This window comes from Pituophis catenifer, unplaced genomic scaffold (genome assembly GCF_029215685.1).
Source record: "Pituophis catenifer annectens isolate HBS135680 unplaced genomic scaffold, rPitCat1.0.hap2 SCAF_1, whole genome shotgun sequence".
NCBI classification, from domain to species: Eukaryota; Metazoa; Chordata; class Lepidosauria; order Squamata; family Colubridae; genus Pituophis; species Pituophis catenifer.
The window spans coordinates 200,531,589-200,552,061 of NW_027256881.1; the positions used below are offsets into that span (position 1 = coordinate 200,531,589).

The 20,473-nt window shown below is 36.8% G+C and overlaps 1 protein-coding gene across 12 annotated transcripts in view; it reads left to right on the forward strand.

Moving 5' to 3' along the window:
* The window catches only part of LOC139327211 (sodium channel protein type 2 subunit alpha), a 71,224-nt gene that overhangs the window by 26,770 nt on the left and 23,981 nt on the right, over nt 1-20,473 (forward strand). For all 12 annotated transcript variants that reach the window (XM_070956948.1, XM_070956955.1, XM_070956952.1 and 9 more), the window contains 4 exons: nt 4,092-4,330; nt 11,890-12,063; nt 13,709-14,065; nt 16,280-16,765. In XM_070956948.1, coding sequence (XP_070813049.1) covers nt 4,092-4,330; nt 11,890-12,063; nt 13,709-14,065; nt 16,280-16,765 — 1,256 coding nt within the window. The remainder of the gene's footprint in view (nt 1-4,091; nt 4,331-11,889; nt 12,064-13,708; nt 14,066-16,279; nt 16,766-20,473) is intronic.

Sequence of the window (20,473 nt, forward strand, 5' to 3'; positions counted from 1 at the left end):
ACGTACATCTACAGTTCTGGAGATTAAGGAGAGTGACAAGAAGCAACTTCAACAAGAACCGCAAGAACAGCCAAAACAGGTGGAGCTAGAGGAAACGCAGGGTGCGGAAGGAGGTTTCTTGGATGAGCCCCTGCTGGAATCTTCCCCAATCTTGGATCCGGTTCGGATGGCTGAGGTTAAGGACCAGCGCATAACTCGTGCAAAATCTAAGCAACTTAAAGAAAAGCAACAACAACAGGAAAGACAAGACAAAAAGGGAGCTAAGAGTACCACACAAGAGATTGGAGCCATGGGGGGAGCGAGACCGAAGATTCCGGAAGATATTCGGTTATTCTGCTCATCGCTCTATAAAGATAAAGATGACGATTAAGTGTTTATCTTGGAATGTGAATGGGTTGAACTTGGCACAGAAAAGGAAGAAGTTATTTGCATATTTGAGACAATTTAATAATGATATAATTTGTTTACAAGAAACTCATATCACAACTCAAGATCAAAAATACTTGATAAATTCCAAATTAGGCACACATTTTATATCTTCAACCTCTCAAAAAAAGAATGGTGTCGTTATTTATGTAAATAAAAGATTAACAGCTAAAATTATAGAAGCAGATGAAGATGGTAGGTTTATAGCAATCAAATTGCTTACAGTGAGTGGCCAAATTCTTTTGATTGGAATTTATGCTCCCAACCAACAACAGGATCATTTTTATAAAATGTTACATACCAAAATATTGCAATGGGACTATAGATCTATTCTAATAATGGGAGACTGGAATGGAGTAATTGATTCTAAATTAGATAAAAAGAGTTTGGCGAAATCCAGGATTAGACTACCACAGACTTTTTTTGATATGAAGGAAGACCTGGAATTAAAAGATATTTGGAGAATACATAATCCAAAAGAACTGGACTATACTTTTTTTTCTGATAGACATAGATCCTTCTCTAGGATTGACTTTATTTTGTTGTCAGATGATTTACTTGTTAAGACAAAAAGAACAAAGATTTTTCCAAGAATTTTGTCCGACCATAGCCCAGTATGGATAGAAATTGAGATGGGTAAGATTGAATGATGTTCTTGGAGAGTGAATGAAAACTTGTTCAGATATTAAAAAAACATAATAGAACTTAAAAAGCACTTGAAAGAATTTTTTGAAATAAACTTGAATAAACGTACCCCAATCGAAATTGTGTGGGATGCGAGCAAAGCATATATGAGAGGGGTGCTTATCTACATGAACTCTAAACACAAAATGAATCGACAAAAGAGAAGACTTAAATTGGAAATAGAAATAAAGAATAAAGAACAGCTACTTATTAAAAACCCAACAGATGAAAGAATACGTGAAGTCATTGTTTTAATGTAAAGTGTATCACTCTGATTTCATTCTCTCAAATGGAAGCAGTTTTACTGCTGAAATCTTAGGCATATATTTTAATAGTTCCAGGATTCCAGTACTTTTTTCTTTTTGTGTCCCATCCATGAAGTGGGAAGGAGCAGGTGGAATGTAGGCATGTAGGGATAAAAGTTGCTGGCTTCCAACATTCTGTGCCACAGCATGGTGGGGAAACTTCATTCAGTAGTGAATGAAGACCGGGTCAAAATGCTAATGCTTCAGATTATGAGAGAAAAACCTTTAGCTAGAATTCATTCAAAGGTCAACCTGAATACTTAAAGGTCAGCTACTATACATAGAATCAAGTGATTATTTTAAAAATTGCATATTAATGCAACAATTTAAGCTGCTCTAGGACTCTGAACTCAAAAGTAATATATTTGCAACTCTTTGGTTGCAGTAATTTTATTTATTGCAGCATTTTGTTACAGTTCTTAGCCACACAGAATTGTAAGTAACAAGATATGTGTAAATTTAAACAATTAACTCAAATGAGTAGGTCAGATAAAGCAGTGAAGGGCAGTCCGTGATCTAAGTGTGCTGATTTTTCTACTTTCCACTGAAAAATTAAAGTCTTCCTTACATTGTCCTCTAATGTTTACTGGTTTAACTGCAGTAAATTCTTATGGTGAATAAGACTTAATTGCAGCTAAGATAATAGGTAGGAGTAATTGGTAGTAAGAGTCTTACCTGTTTCAGTTAAAATGTCCTGTGTCAGAATTAATTCTGAAGACTGGTATGAAAGCATATTTAGTTATAAGAGTACATGTTTCCGTGGATCCTCGTTGTTCTCTGAGCTTGGTTGTTTGCTTGCAGGCATTTCATTACCTTACTGCACAGATGTCAAACTCGATCACGCCATGTGATGTATCATGATGTATCACAGCGCAGGTGGGGCTACGAAGGTCATTCGGGAGGTTGGCAGCATATTGTATAAAAAAATTGCTTGACAATTAACATAGAGAAATCAAAGGTAATGATATTTAGCAGGCAACAAAAGACAAGGAGATGGGTTTTAAATGGCAGAAGAATAGAACAAGTTCAGTCATTTACCTATTTAGGGCTAGTATTTCAGGCAAATGGCAAATGGAATAAGCAGGTAAAAGCGGAGCTCGGAAGGCCTTGGCTCGGATGGCCCAACTAAACAAACTTATTTTAGAGAAAACTCCATCTTCATTAACCCCAGCGCTAAAGGTTTTTCAGGCGAAAATTGAACCAGTACTTATCTATGGGGCAGAAATATGGGGGTCGGTTTAAATTGCCTGGGCTGGAAACTCCTCAAAATAAGTTCTTGAGGAGAATTTTGGCAGTGTCCCCTGGAACCCCAGCTTGTGTAGTAAGGGTAGAAACAGGAGTCCATGTGATTGGCACTAGGGCCATGCTGAAGACCGTTTATTATTGGTTAAGAATAATCGAGATGGAGGAAGGGAGGTTACCAAAGCTAGCGCTAATGGATCAGATTATCTCAAGTAATAAAAATAATTGGTTATCAAGAGTTCTGAAGCAGGTATCTAGCTCTGGTATTCCTTTAAATTGGCAGCAGTACGATCATAGACAGATCCGAAATTGGATTGCAGAGATTTAAGGACATAAGTGCACAATCGGATATTGCACAGATGATAGCAGTAAAAGTTTGCCCCTGGTTATCGGGCAATAAACAAATTTTTAAAATAGAAAAATATTTAACTGTGCCTTTGTTTCCCGTCATAAGGAGATATTTTATCAAATTGAGATTAGACCAACTTCAAACAAACATGCTTTGGGGTAGGTATAAGGATATCTCTGTAAGTGAAAGAGTCTGTTTATGTGGGAAGGGGGAAGTTGAAACAATGCCCCATGTAATTTTTGACTGCCCCCTGTACTCAGATTTGAGGGGACATCAGCTGGGCAGGATCTTTTATGTCAGCACCCCTAAATCTAAAGAGCGCTTCTTGCAACATTGTTTGTTAGGTTCAAACTTGCAGCTGGTGAAATGGATTGCCAAATTTGCTGTAAAATTGATGGAAAAAAGGACAAAGTTGGTGCAGCAGAATGTGGTAGATTGCAGGAAAAATCACTTGATTTAATAATGTAATTCTAATAGTAGTTTTAAGACTGATTGGGTAGATACAGGGGTGACATTGTAATATAATTTTAATCATATTTAATTTGTATCTCAAATTATTGTATTCTATTCTGATTTCATTCTAGATCGTATTTTACTCTAATTCCATTTTAAATCCTATTCCAATTTCATTTTAAATTGTTTTTACCAAACTTCTGTAATAATTGTTTCTGGAGCGCTGCACGTTGATATAGCCCAAGGGCTAATCAATAAATAAAGATTGATTGTTATTGATATATCACAGCATTTTTTGCCTTTGCAGAGCTGAGGTGGGCGTGGCCTGCGCGTGATACATCTGGCCTGCGGGCCAGTTTGACACACCTTCCTTACTGTGTAGCATGAAATGTCTGCAAGCAAACAACTAAGTTCAGACAGCACCAAAGACTCCACAGTTCAACCCTGAGCTACATAACAAGCTCTTATTTTGCTAGATGCTTCTATCAGCTGTGTAAATAAATTAGTAAGCAGTAGAAATAAACATATATTTACTGTGCATTCTTAATTTTACAAGTAGTTCAGCAGAATACTGCAGAACACGGAATACACTAAATTGAAAAAGCTAATACATATCTTTTATCAATCTCCAGAACTTGAAGAATCTCGGCAAAAGTGTCCACCGTGCTGGTATAGATTTGCAAATGTTTTCTTGATCTGGGATTGCTGGAGCCCTTGGTTAAAAGTAAAGCACATTGTGAATTTGATAGTGATGGATCCATTTGTCGATCTTGCCATTACTATTTGCATAGTTTTGAATACACTGTTTATGGCCATGGAACATTATCCAATGACTTCTGATTTCTACCAAGTACTTTCAGTGGGAAACCTGGTACGTATTTGACAAGCGGGATTTAAAATATCTGTATCTCATATGTGTGTCCAACATTTTTATGTAGGAATTGTTAAGGCAGTGTGCAGTACAATTTGCAAGGATTTTAAATTATTAAGCTTAAGAACTGAAGCCAATGCAAAAAACCATCAGTAAAACATTTAGGTATCCACTTAATTGTAAACAAACTTAAAGAGCCAGGAAAATTTCATGGCATCCAACTGTTTTGGTCCTGTTTCAGAACTGCTGGTTTCATTTGTGAAAAGGAAATTTTTTCTTGCTATATTCATGAAATTCATGGGGAAAAGAAGCTAATGTACGAGGAAAAAAATACAGTGGCTGTCTCTTAAATTGGATCTGAAAAACATGCTCTTCATATTTTTTTTTGATTGATTTAATTGAGTATGTGCCATCACGTCAGTGTAGACTCTTAGCAACCACATAGATAGATTTTTCTCCATGACGACCTGTCCCTAGCATGGTCTTTCAGGTCTTCCTACAATGTACTCATCTCCACTATAATTGAGTCCATCCGTCTTGCTGCTGCTGCTGCTGCTGCTGCTCCTCTTCTTTTCTTTTCTTCCACATTTCCCAGCATTAGACCTTTCTCTAGCTTTCATAGCAATATTGTTAGCATTTAGGCTTATATACTGCCCCAGAGCACTTTATAGCACCCTTTGGGCAGTTTACAATGTAAACATTATTTACATATTTGTCCTCAACAATACGGGTCTTCATTTTACCAACCTCAGAAGGGTGGAAGGCTGAGTCGATTTGAGCCTTGTCAGGATCCAACTCCAGGTTGTGGGCAGAATTTGGCTGCAATACTATACTTTAACCACTGCGTTATCAAGGCTCCTCATATAATGTGTGCAAAATAAGGTAATTGCAGCCTGATCATTTATACCGTGAGGGAGAACTATTGAGTTGATTTGTTTGAACCATTTATTTATTTGCCTTTCTCAGGAGTCTTCTCCAACACTAAAGTTCCAAAGCATCAATATGCTCCCTATCCTCCTTCAAACTCCAACTTTCAGGTCCATAGAACATCCCAGAGAATACCTGTGTATTACCTGTGTAATAAAAGAGTCACTTCTAGAGAGATGGGCAATTATATAAATGCGGTCACTAAATAAAAAATAATGATATGTGGGAAATGAGGCAAAGAAATGCTGCTGCCTAGCGAATGGTCAGATAAGGGACAGCGTAGCCCACAACTGCATAGTAGGTGGAGGAAGAGGCTCAGAAGTTCTTGATGTGTAAAGATGGAAGCAGGAGAATTGTACTTTCGGCCGTGCAAGATTCTATTAGCGCTACAATTAAGTATAATTAGTTTATCTGGTCATGTTTTCTGTCAGGTCTGCCTGGTAAGGCTGACAGTCTACTGTTCTGATCTTTGTTAGGTATAGACCTACAAAGGTTTGTTAGCCAAATATGGTTTCCCAGGCCTTGTCATGCATACTTTCTAATGAAACAGACCGAGACAGGAAGATCATTTTATTACAATTTATTTAGAATGTTCTGACTAAAAAGGATTCCTCTCATTCAAAGAGGGAACCTCGAGACCTAGCTTTCAGTCCTTTTTATAATTAATACATCATAGGAAATGACAAGAGAAAAGTTGATTGGACAGGACAAAAGTAACCCCTCCTTTGCATAGAAAATCAGTTATACGGAGTTAAAATATATTACATGTGACAATGCTAAGGTGACCAGATTTTAACATTCGTAAAGAGGGACATTGTGGGCGTGGCTTATTTTGTGGGCGTGGCTAGCTGGTCATGTGACTGGGTGGGCGTGGCTAGCTGGTCATGTGACCGGGTGGCCATGGCTATGTGTATAGGGTAAGGTGAACAGATTTTAACATTGGTAAGAGGGACACCATTGTGGGCGTGGCTTATTGTGTGGGCGTGGCTTGGAGGCCATGTGACTGGGTGGGCGTGGCTAGCTGGTCATGTGACCGGGTGGCCATGGCTATGTGTATAGGGACTACTCAGAGGGCTGGAAAGTCATTTCTGACAGGTCCTCGCACTTTTGACTGGTCCTCACACTTATGACCATCCTCACATTTATGCCCGTGCAGTATTCTTAACAACCATGTCACTCATTTCACAACTGCTTCTCTTCACCATGGTGACAAGATAGGGCAAAAAACGTAAAATGTGAGGACAGTCGTAAGTTCGAGGACTGGTCAAAAGTGCGAGGACCAGCTTACATCCTAGAATGCACTATATCCAGTGGTGGGATTCAATATTTTTAACAACCGGTTCTGTGGGCGTGGCTTAGTTGGGGGTGTGTGGCTTGGTGGTCATGTGACCAGGTGGTCACATGACCAGGTGGGCGTGGCTAGCTGGTCATGTGACTGGGTGGGCGTGGCTATGTGCATAGGGACTACTCAGAGGGCTGAAAAAAGTCATTTCTGACTGGTCCTCGCACTTATGACCATCCTCACATTTATGCCCATTGCGGCATTCTTAACAACCATGTCACTCATTTCACCACTACTTTTCTTCACCATGGTGACAAGATAGGGCGTAAAACGTAAAATGTGAGGACAGTCGTAAGTTCAAGGACTGGTCAAAAGTGCGAGGACCAGTCAAAAATAACTTTTTCAGCCGCCTGAGTAGTCCATATGCACAAAAGGACTAACCAGAGGGCTGAAAAAAGTCATTTCTGACAGGTCCTCACACTTTTGACTGGTCCTCACACTTATGACCATCCTCACATTTATGCCCGTGCAGCATTCTTAACAACCATGTCACTCATTTCACAACTGCTTCTCTTCACCATGATGACAAGATAGGGCAAAAATGTAAAATGTGAGGACAGTCGTAAGTTCGAGGACTGGTCAAAAGTGCGAGGACCAGTCAAAAATAACTTTTTCAGCCCTCTGAGTAGTCCATATGCATAAAAGGATACAGTAATTGAGAGGGATGAAGGAAGGGAAGGGAAATTAGAGTAGGAGTGACGGTTAAGAGAGGGAGGAAGAGAGGAGGAGAAGGAGAAAGGAAGAGGAAGTAGGGAGGAGAAGAAGAAGGGGGGAAGAGAAAGTAAGAAGGAAAGAAAAGAGAGGTGGTAGGTTTGAGGAGAAAGATTGCTGTACAATAAAAAAGATGAAAGGGAAGAAAGCCAACCCCAAACAAATATAAAGATATTAAGATAAAGAATGAATTGTTAAACTTTAAAGAATAAAAGAGAACAAATATGAATAAATAGCAATAATTAGAAACACACATACATACAATGTATTTTCTTTGAACAGAATATTTGGCTGGTTCACAAATTTAAACAGTGTTTAGTCATTTCAATTAAATTTACAATTTCTATATTTCCTTTTTGCCATATTTATTCCTCATCTATTTTTTAAAAAAAACAATATTACCCTTCATCCTCATCTCTAATCTTAATCAAATTCAATTTTTCCCTTCTATTCTATTTTATACCCCTTCCCATTGTCATCTATTTTTATATCCATCCTCACATTGGTTAATTATGTAATATTACAGTTGTTTAATATAAATTCAACATTTTAATATAAATCAATTAGTTATATAACTATCTTTTTTGTATATTAATCACTATGAACATGAATATTCCAATTATTTCCATGCAATCCAATTTCTTACAAATCAATTAATTATACTTACCAATAATAATAAACCAAATAATTTCCCCCATATATTCCTCCAAACCACAACTTAACCATTTCTGCTTTCAACACAGTATACAATTAATAATATCTCAATTATTACAATTCCCTAGTTAAAAAGAGCTTTTTTTTCTTTTGTGTTTTAAAATCTTGAACTCTCCTCTTTTGCCCTAAATAATTTTCCATTGTTTGCACTTACCTTTTTTGGTGAGGAAAAGGAAAATAAATCTGCTGCCTAATTTTCCAACGTTGCAAGCAAACTGCAAAGCCAACAGCCTGTTTTACTTTCAGTTTCGTTTTGAGCTTGGTTTGCACAAAGAGGAAAAAAAAACTGAGCAATTTAGCAAGAGCAGAGCCCTGTGCAAATCAGCTGAGAGGGGGAAGCCGAGCTAATTAACGTAGGGCGGCCCTTTGAAGCCCCGCGGCAAGAGTTTAAACAGGTTTTTTCCCTCTAGCCATCAGCGGGGATTCAGGAGGCAGCCGGGAACCAGGAGGCAGAATGAAAAATCGGGACTTTTTTAAAACGCCGCGGGACGCGGGACAAATTGCTCAAAAGCGGGACTGTCCCGCCAAAAGCGGGACGTCTGGTCACCTTAGACAATGCACATGCCCATTTAAATGAGGTCTGACAAAAGCAGAGATGTAAAATTTAAGGTGTTAATGAGGAAAAAAAGTCATGAAGTTGTTTGGAGTTCACAGAGAGATAAACCAGGTATCAATTAGTGCTAATACGTTTTCTCTTCTCAGAAGACAAATTCCAGACCCCATCCTATCCTGACCTGGGGAACAAAGAAAGTTTTTTATCTTGAAGTTTAGGAATGTTAGAAGTTATCAATCAAACCACTAACATCATCTAAAAAGAGAGAAAAATAAGTCAAATTAAAATACAAAATAATTATGTTAGTTAGCAAGTAGAACAATACTACAAAGTCCATGTTGTTGGTATTACAAAGTGCATCCTGTGTTGTCCACAAGACCCATCATGTAATCTGAATATTTTTCTCAGAAGCCTTCATGACTGCTTTCCATATGCTGGTCTGTAGCATATTTCTTGATTGCTTATTCCTTTGGGTGGTTGATCCTAAAAATCAGAAGCTATCAACTTTGAATTGATGTCTTCATTGTCAAGTCTAAGGCTGATTATTTCCATTCTGTCATTAGTTTGGGTTTTTTTTATTATTTATTTTTTGTCCATTTTTTCACTGTGCTCCTTGACTTTTATTGCTGCATGTTATAGATCTTATATATTTTCAGCTATCCAAATAGTGCTGTCAGCATATTATTAATATTTATTTCTCCAATTTTGAAGCCATGGTCATCTTTTTACAATGTTCTTCATTACATTTTGAAAACATTATTTCAAATGTAAATTGTACCTCATAAAAATGCAGCATGTTATCCAATGATTGTGAGGAAGAGGGTAGGTGAGTAGAATTTTGCATATCCTAGGTCAGGGGTGTCAAACTTGATTTCATTGAGGGCTGCATCAGGGTTGTGCTTGACCTTGGGGGTCACCCACTTGGGTGGGTTTGGCCAGGGTGGGCATGGCCAGCTCGATGTCACTCGTGTTGGGGGTGCTTCTGGAGGCCTGAGCACTCTGCCAGCAAAAATGGGCTTCCAAGCTCCCTTTTGGCTAGCAGAGGCACTGTGGGCCGGTCCTTCACTGTTTCCAGGGCAGCCTCGCGGGCCAGATCTCAGCACTCCATGGGCCTTGAGTTTGACACCCCTGTCCTAAGTTGTTCCAGTTGATTGCAGGGGATATGCATTACAGATAGTCCTCAATTTACAATCCATCACTTAGCAATCGTTTGAAATTACGACCTATCTGAAAAAGAGGATTTACAATCCAGATCCAAAGTTCTGACAGTCTCCGCCCTCCCGGGTCATGTGACCAGACTTTGGGTGATTGACCAACACAGCCGCATTCAAGGCCATCTGCCACATCCCGTAGTCAAATGACCACATTTTACAATGGTTTTACTGAAAACTGCATGATAGTGAATCATTGCAAAATGATAGCAACAAAAAATCATAAAATTGTGTTTTATGACTGATACAGCTCACAGTCATAATGGACAGCTTCCATTATGGTTTTAATTTGAGGGGTCTCTGTAATGCATTAGTAGCAGTATGCCAGGGGATGCTGAAGAAGCAGTGCAGAACAGTCTTAACCTAAAGAGTGTCCTACTCATGAAGGGGCAAGATTATTGCTTGAAATTGTCCTGAGGTTGTCAGTGTAATGAAATTCCATTGGCAGTTTTCCTTTCTAAGGAAGACCAGTGGGAAATGACTACACAAAGCTCTTAAGTAGATGATTCCCTTTACATGAAGTCCACTATTACATTCAGTGTGATTAGTAATGTTGTTTGACAACATTATGCAATCTTAAATATAGCTAAGCTTCTTAATAGAGATCATTTTAAGAAATATTAAGGTTTATCCTATACACAATTCTATAAGCTGATTTAGTGGTCCCATCTTTGTTCATGTGTAAAATTCTAATGCTAGAAACTTTCTGAACCATATTGTAATCTCAGACCCACTTAACTTCTTAAACTTATTTGAGAGATTCATATTTCTGAAAGTACTATTAAAAATTGTTCAATGTAATATTGCTCCTTTAATATTGGAGAGAAAACAGTAGTCAGAAATAATAATTGCACTATTGTTAATATGTTTCATTTGTTTTATTCACTTTTGAAACTCACAATATGTTTTTATTAGCAAATGTCACTCTTTTAATTTTATTTCATTTAAGCCAGAGATTTGAATATGTCCACCAAGGTATTAACTTCCATAGGCAGAAATAATATATTCATGCCAAAACTACATGACAATAAGATGAAGATGAAGCCAGGTAGAAGACATAGAGCTTAATGCCATTTATAGATTCATATTTGTGATCTATAAAGGCTGCAAATGTATAGTGTACAGTTAATGAAAGGCATAGCTTTTTCCACAGTCATCTTGATGATCTGGAGAACATGGTGTTGCTCTTTCCTGGATTTTGCTCTAGAGCACAGAGGGTTATTCTATAGCTTTCTGCTATATTGCGATATATATATACATATTTATATAGAGAGGGGGGGAGAGAGAGGGAGGTCTATTCTATAGCTTTCTGCTATAGAATCGACTGCTGGCAAGGCCTAAACTCTATTCTTTCAAACTGTGCCCTTGAAATTCAGCAGCCAAATAGGATTTCCTGCTGAACAATTTTTGTTCTTGATTATTTTCACTGTAGAAAAGAAAATAGAAAGTAAGAAAAACCTGCGTAGGCTTATCATATCAGGAAAAAAAAATAAAGCAATAAGAATCCTGAATGACAAAGAAAAAACTTGTCTCTAAGCCCTGCCTCTCTCATTTTTAAAGACAGCCCTAAGTCACTGCTCTGCCCCCAAGTCCTTATCCATACCTCAGACTTTTGTCCATTGAAAAATGTCTATTCTTTTTTCTCAACAGATCTGGCTTTGTCTTTTAGATATCAACAGTACAGTATTCTTAAGCCCCCAGAATTTGATATGGTAATTGGGCATACATTTTGGTGAGGGCTTCAGTCAGATCATTTTAGGAAAGCAGAATACAGTAAAGTATGTCATTAGAAATATATTTAAGGGGAATTTTCTTCTAGTTTAGTATTTTTCCAACTTGGCAGTTTTAACACGTGTGCTGTATACTGTTGAGGAATTCTGGGGTTGGAGTCCACACAACTTAAAGTTGCCAAATTTGAAAAGCATTGTTTTACACTGTATTGGCCATTGGGGTTCATATGACTACCTCAGCAGTGTGCAGAGATGACAAAAGCATGTTCAATATAAAAAAGTGATTTGCATGTGTAGGAAATATTTGCACTAAATACTTGTTTTAATTTCAAAACATCACAAATCATACTTAAACTAATGTTTGCATATAGGTTTTCACTGGAATCTTCACTGCAGAGATGATCCTCAAAATAATTGCCAGGGATCCTTATTATTATTTCCAAGAAGGCTGGAATATTTTTGATGGCATCATAGTCAGCCTGAGTTTGATGGAGTTGGGTCTTGCAAATGTGGAAGGGTTATCAGTTCTAAGATCCTTCAGATTGGTAAATATATCAAGAAATATAATACTGTTTTTACCAAATTTCATGTCTTTATATTCACAAACAATCTCAGTATAGTCATGATGAACTGTAAAACTCTTGAATGTTTTTCTTTATACTATTGTTTTTAAAAATTATTTGTAAAGCTTACAATCAACTGAATTTAAGGATGCTAAATGAGTTTCTAATCTGGGCTGGATACAGTATGCTTCTAGAAACCATGCACTGTAATCTGTAATCATATTCCAGGGACTGAAAAAAACTTATAATGTCCCTTAAAACATCAAAAAAGTGGCCTTACAACCATTAATAATAAAAAGGGAAATCTGAAACAGCCATTATTCAAGCAAAGGGAGTTTTCATAGTTCACAATTATTAATATTACATTATTAATATTACTACTCTGAACTTAGATAATGTTCAGAATAGCTCAAAACAATGCTAGAAGAATGCAAATGTTTTTGAAAAGTAAATTTTAATTTCTGTATCTGGAAAAAATAAGAAACTAAACAAAATTCTCAATTTATGAACTTTAGAAACAATGGCTGAGATTAATTGATCAATATCTCCATAAACTTGTTTAAGTATAGTTTATATTACTGTGCAAATGCCCCGCACAAAGTCGTAAAATAAGACGTAATGTGAGAACTATGTTCACTATTTAAGTGTAAATTAAAATATGTTTCTAAATATTGCTCTCAGATTTCAAGAAAGGTCTTACTGACCTTTAGCTTATATTTCATCAAATGTATTTAAGTAGGAAACGGGCACTTCTAGTAGTAAGAGCAGCAGAGAATGACTATGTTTGGCCTATGGATTGATTACCGCTAGTAATGTGACTATCTCCCATTGAGTACTGTACTGTACTGTAGAGAAGGAAGATTTTGCTGGAGGTTTTTGTTGTTTTGAATTTTCCCTGGGAACAGTAGCATGGCTGTTTGGGAATAAAGAAGGAATTTAAACTAATTCCAGGATTATGGAGCATCATTTCCTAAAATGCAAGAAGGAATCGAATGTATGGTGATTTCTAGGTGACATAATAGAGAGAAAATAGTGCATTTTGTTTTATTTTAAATGAGTTCAAAGCTGTGCTCAATTCCTTACCTAAGTCCTTTTCCTGATCTTCAGTCTCCATTTAAGAATTACTCCAGTTATTGTTTCTTGGTTCATAATTGTACTTTAATCCTATTCCTTTTTCTCTAAATGTTTGTCTGTGTTTTCTTTATTGTGTGTTTTAATAAACTGTTTAATAAACTAAATACTGTTTTGAATCTTGAGTGACACTTCAAAAATATTGGGCTTAAATAGTCCTCTCACTTTGGGAGTGAGGACATTACAAAGCAGCATGGTTCTTTCTTCCTCTAATATTTCTTTTTCTAAATTGTGATGTAAAAACAGGGGTGCCCAACCCCCGGTCCATGGACTAGCACTGGTCCGTGGCATGTCAGCAACTGGGCCACGCAAAAAAGTGAAGCCCATCCGCGGGACGCAGGCAGCATGCAAAACCATGCCACCTCTGGTCTGCCGAAAAACCTCTCTCCACGGAACCGGTCCCTGGTGCCCAAAAGGTTGGGGGCTGCTGGTGTAAAAGATACCCCCAAATAGTTTTGAATATTAATAATTGTATTTCTTTACCACTGCTTTTCAGCTTCGTGTTTTCAAATTAGCAAAATCCTGGCCAACGTTAAATATGCTGATCAAAATTATTGGCAACTCTGTTGGTGCTTTGGGAAATCTGACTTTGGTCCTGGCCATCATTGTCTTCATTTTTGCTGTGGTTGGTATGCAGCTCTTTGGTAAAAGCTACAAAGAATGTGTGTGCAAGATCGCAGAAGACTGTGAACTCCCTCGCTGGCACATGAATGATTTTTTCCACTCTTTCTTGATCGTGTTCCGAGTTCTTTGCGGAGAATGGATAGAAACCATGTGGGACTGTATGGAGGTTGCGGGCCAAACCATGTGCCTTATTGTTTTCATGTTGGTCATGGTGATTGGAAATTTAGTGGTGAGTGCTCTGCTTTTTTATGTCCAATACAGTAACTGTGTGTTATCAATAGAAAAGTCACTAGGCTAAAGATTGGTTTAATTTCTTCTTAGGCTTTACGCAAAACCTCTCGATGTGAATGCATTTAGCATAATTGATTATTGAAAGCATAAATTAGCCCCTGGGGAGAAAGTGGACTATTCTCTGCGATATGCAAAAACATGGAAGGAAGAGAATCAGAACTGGGTGCTCACACTTCAGTGCTCTCTTCAAGTTGTTCTTCCAAAATTAAAAAAAGTATTGACCCAATGCAGTCTGACTTTACCAAATACACCGTTGTCCTGCATCAGAACAAAACATGTAGGCAGCAGTTTGGAAGAAATATTTTGCGATGCTAAACTTTTAATTGTGTCAGGACACACACACACACACCAGCAAGAGTTAAACGATTAAGTAAGGAAGGGCATGCACCAACCCAAATTTCTGAAATCCGCAATATATTCATACATTACAGTATTTATTGAGATTACTTCTGCTATTATCTATAATATAGTGCAATATTCATTACTTATGAAAGCTTCTTAAGCAGTAGCCTAGGTGAAGAGTCTATTAATTTGTTAACTATTTTAAAATTAAGGATGAACATAAGGCAGGAACATAGACATGCTTTCATCCTCCATTTAATCAGTTGACTTTAATTATGTACATATTTAACTTTGTGAGGCCTTCATATATGTACAGGTAGTCCTCGATGTACAACCACAATTGAGCCCAAAATTTCTGTTACTATGTGAGACATTTGTAAAGTGAGTTTAGCCCCATTTTACAACCTTTCTTGCCACGGGTGTTAAGGGAATCACTGCATTTGTTAACAAGGTTGTTAAGTGAATCGAACTTCCCCATTGACTTTGCTTGTCAGAAGTTTGCAAAGGGTGATCACATAATATCAGGATACTGCAACTGTCATAAATATGAGTCAGTTGCCAAGCATCTGAATTTTGATCATGTGACCATGGAGATGCTGCAACGGTCGTAAGTTCTTTCAGCACTGTTGTAACTTTGAACAGTCACTAAATGAACTGTTGTAAGTCGAGGACTACTTGTAGCTAACACTTTTTTCACAATTGCTTGATTTAACTTTCAAATATGCTGGCTGGCTGACCGCGGGAGTTTTGTTTGAATGATCTCCTAAAAAGCATTCCAACAGCAAAAGAAGCAAGCCATCACACAGTATGAAAACAACTTGTCTCATTAAGAGCCAGAAACAGCTAAAAGATCAAAAGGGAACTCTTGACTATATGACAGCAGTTCCTTTTTTCTGGTTGCTTTAAAATTTTGTTTTAAAAAAATGACTGCCCTATATAAGATTTTACCTATTTAGAGAAATTGGGAAAATAAAACATAGATAAGAATGAAACTGCTTTGTTTGATTAGATCAAACTTTGTTGCACAAGGACCAACTGGATATCTTATAGTACTGGGTTAATAGTATTAATAAAAGAAAAGACAAATCAATGCAGAATAGGAACATCAATAAATATGTGGAGTGTGTTGATTCTAATGCCTGATGTACTGCAGACTGAGGTAGTGAGAGATCCTCAGAAGGGAATGTTCTGATTAAGAGGTGTCATATTTTAATGTTTTCCAGGGTAAAACTAACACAACAAAACCCTGTTCTATGTATGAACCACCCAAACTCACTGGGAATTGGACACCATATGAATTTAATGTTTTTTATTAAAAATATTATAGCACAAAGCAAGGAGACCAGAACTTTTGCTTTTGGTGCTCTATTTTTTAACACACCGAAAAGCGGTGTGTATGTTTCATTTATTTATTTTATGAGGTTTTGGAGTGTTGCTAAGAATTAAGATAAATGACACAGTTCACTCCATCTCTGATTTCTGCTAACCATGAAGTTGAGACTGGCCCTTTGGGATGGTGCTGATGAATACATTTAAACAGAGCAAATAATGGAGATCTGGAACTGAAATAGCTCACAGTATTCTGTATCTCACCTCTGTTTTTCCTGATATAATGTACTGATGGACTAACACCTCTCAGACCACTGTTCATTCTTGCTGATGAATACAATATAGTAGGAAAGAATATTTGAACCCCTTTCATAAGTAAGGTTCCTTTTCCATGGTTGTCATTTTTTCTTGCTATAAATCTTACTTTTATATATATAAAAAACCTCATCTGCATCTGATGCTTTCCTTCTTTGTCTTTTAGGTATTAAACCTGTTTCTGGCCTTGCTCCTGAGCTCCTTCAGTTCAGACAATCTTGCTGCTACTGATGATGATAATGAGACGAACAATCTCCAGATTGCTGTGGCGAGGATTCAGAAGGGAATAGATTACATTAAGAAAAAATTGGGAGAAATTGTCCAAAAAAGCACAGTTAGAAAGCAGAAATCTATAGATGATATCAAAGTCCTTGAAGAACTAAACCACAAGAAAGATCTCTACATTTCCAACCATACCATGATTGAAATAACTAAGGATGTTAATTATCTGAGAGATGGAAATGGAACGACCAGTGGTTTAGGAACAGGCAGCAGTGTGGAAAAATATATTATTGATGAAAATGATTACATGTCATTTATCAACAATCCAGGCCTTACTGTAACTGTACCAATTGCAGTTGGAGAGTCAGATTTTGAAAATATAAACACAGAAGAATTTAGCAGTGAATCTGACCTGGAAGGAAGCAAAGAGGTAGGCCTTCTTATATTTATAGTATATAATATATATATAATATTAAGCAGAAAAATAGTGACACAAAAATATTTCAATTGTGTTACGTTGAATTATTCTTATTTATGACATAGTTTAAAAGGTTAACCTAGTTGTCTTTTTAAATAAAAACTAATCATTTTTTTAAAATAATGATGAATTCATTTGTTGTTTTAAATATATATTTAATTTATATACAATATATAAATAATATATTTAATTTATAATGCTGGTGTTTGTTTTGTTCTGTATAATATGGAACCAGATTGGTATAGTGGTTATAGGCCAGGAATTGGGAGACGGTGTGTTCTAGCTCATCTTGAGTACAAGTTATTTGAGCGATTCTGAGCCAGTCGTTCTCTCTCAGACCTAGGAAGAGAGCAAGGACAAACCATTTCTGAAAACGTTGGCATGAAACTGCATGGACTTATCTAGGCAGTCTTAAGGAGTCAAAACTGATTTGAAAGCACAAAAACAAACAATTAGATGAATAAGAAGAGATTAGAGTGTATGTAGGCCATTAAGCCATCCCTGTAACTTGTATTAAAGCAGGGATGTCAAACTCGTGTCATCATGTTGTCGTCATGTATCGCAACTTTTCCCCCTTTGCTAAAACAGGGGTGGGCATGGCCAGCACATCATGCATCTGGCTCATGGGCTGCGAATTTGAACCCCTGTATTAAAGCAACTATGATAGGTTGTTGGCTACTCTGATTGAGCAGAGTTATGGAAAGAGAACTATTGTGAGAGTTATTCTTGACCACAGGTTTGGAATTTTCTTTGCTGATTTTTTTCCAGCAAAAATAGCCTATTGCATTTTTTACAATAGAAACACAACAAGGTCTCCCTTATTTTACTTAGCAGTAGAGATAACCTACGGATATGGCCTAAGAGATTAACTTTTTGAACCAGTGTTCATTTTATCTTTGCGTTCATTAATAGGCCATCTCTCTATAGTGCATGCCATTTGGCTGCTATGATTTTTAGGTGTTTAGCAATGAAGACTGAGCTGATCTTTCCTTTCTTCGATGAGCCAGGATTTGTATATCCATTTAAAAGATTGCATTCCCCTTCATCTTAGGCTTTCCAATACACTTCTGCTTGTCTCCTTATGTAGGGATTACATTATAGTAAGTATAATGTTCTTTCCTAGGGTGTTATTCTGGAGAACCCTCAACCATGCTAGAAAAGAAGATATGTATTATTTGGGGGGCATGGGGGAGAGTAAAAGCACATTAGTCATTTTCATTCATTCGTAATATTTTTAGTTTTAGTTAAAACTGTATTATCAAAGATTCAAGAAATCAAGAATTCAGATTCTTTAGCATTTGTTCAATGTACTGTCCATTTTCTTGTGTATGGAATATTTTACCCTCCTGCAAAAATGGTTGAGAAAAAAAATCAAGCACGTAAATGTTAGCTATTTGGGATTTGAGGAAACTGTTAGTTTCATTATTTACTGAAAAAGTTTCCATAGGATGTACCTATGCATATTTCAAAAATTGTTTGGAAGAAGTGCTTCAGATCTAAATACCTCAAACTTTCAGGTTTCACTTCCCAGCCAATGCAATGCAGAAAGAACAGTATATATGTTTGGATCAGACTTGTATTTGAATATTTATGGAATTGGGGTGGCTGGGGGGTAGGCGGGTGGAGGGTAATTTTCTACATTTTTCTAACCCCAGTAAGAATTATTGTGATTTTTTTCTAAATCATATGAACTATGTTAGAGAGTAAAGTAGAAGCCAGAAGAACAAGGCAGAACTGAGTGAGCATCTCTGCCGAACAATGTAGTCAGTAGCATGAGTATGAGGAACACACAAGAAATAAGGAGTACACAGTAGAAATAAAACGACAATAAAGTATAAACATTTGGGTACTAACAATCCATTTCTTTGAAAGTGAGCCAAATTCCAAGCATGTTTTCTTAGAAATTAGTACAGGTAGTCTTCAATTTACAACAGTTCATTTAGTGACCATTCAAAATTACAAAGGGACAGAAAAAGGTGACTTATGACCGTTTTTCACAGTTACGACCTTTCCAATATCCCCATGATAATGTCACCAAAATTCAGACATTTGGCAACTGGTTCATATTTATGACTGTTGCTGTGTCCCAAGGCCACATGATCCCGTTTTGCAAGCTTCGATGAGCAAAACGGGGAAGCCAGACTCACTTAACAACTGGGTTGCTAACTTATTAACTGCAGCGATTCACTTAACAACCATGGCAAGAAAGGTCATACAATGGGGCAAAACTCACTTAACAAATGTCTCACTTAACAACAGAAATTTTGGGCTCAATTGTGTTCGTAAATTGGGGACTACCTATAATGCAATATTTGTTCAGACTTACTTCTAGATAAATATATTAGAATTGTAGCCTTATTTTAGCACATACAGTAAATAACACTGTGCAAGGCCAGCTTTTTCACTGAAGTGGATGAAAGAAAGAATTTATGGATTTGCAAGGAAAGAAAAGTGTTCAATCCTTTTTTTATTTGCTTATAGTTAAAGAAATACTTTCATCTTGAAGATAATCATTTTCTTACATTTCTGTTAAAGTTCCAAACTGGGAATGACAGAGTTTTAAGGGATTTTATATGTTTCCCTTCTAAAAGGTCCTATACTTCTTCCTCAAAGAAAATAAATTTTTGTTATATTTTTCTTTGGTGTGTCTATTAATATAGTGGTTCTGCTAATTATGAAGTGTAGTAAAACAAAGACTAGGGGAAGCTTTCTTATAGAAACCGAAGTGAGGGAATGAACTTAATTTTTGAACAATTTCTTATAAAATTTAAATTAATTTCAGTGGTAGCCGATTACAATATTGCCTGGTAAGAGAAATGTGAAGGAAGAAAAGAAAAGGCATTTCTGAAAATGTGTGTGTTTTTTGTGGTAATGGAATAATTCAGTTCTAGAGATAGATATAGTTCAGTTTTGTTCTGAATAATCACTTGCTGTATAGATTCTAGTTTGAAGAATTATTTAGATTATATTTCAATAATTTCCCTGTTACACAACCTTTTCCTGGCACCACCATTGTTGATACCATATCAGAATTATAAAACATAGAAGGAGCAAAGGAAACTCTTTGGTCCTCCAGATTCAATCAGGAGAAGACAGTCTGGTTTGTTGACTGTGGCCACAATGGGTCCCTCCCGATGAATGGTCCCCAGCAGCTCCTGGTTCTGGTGGTGAGCCAAATTCTTTTTCTTCAGAATGGATGAGGTCAAGCCAAAGACCACTGTTCTACTTTAGAGTGGAGGAGGGAGGGAGCATAGAGAAAACTTTCCTCATTGTTGAAAGATTACTAATGAATTGGGAGCATCTCATCATTAGCAACAAACAAACAAACAAACAAATAAAAACAGTTATGTCACATAACCCCAGTGATAAAGTATCACCGGTTCATCATGCTTTATTTTATTCCAATAATATTGATGCCTTTGCCAACCCAGTTGTCTACAGAACAGTTGAGCTACAGCAAAACCCGGCAACTCTTTTGGAGTTGATGGAACTTGTAATCTAAAATGTCTGTAAGCCACCAGTTTGGAGAAAGCTGATTTAAAATGTAATTAGGGCTACGAGCATTCGATCTCTCTTTTTCTTAGCTTTATGATTACATCTTTAGGTTCTCCTCCTTTTTTTGTTTAACTTTTCTGAAAACGCTTCGAAGCCAGAGCAAAA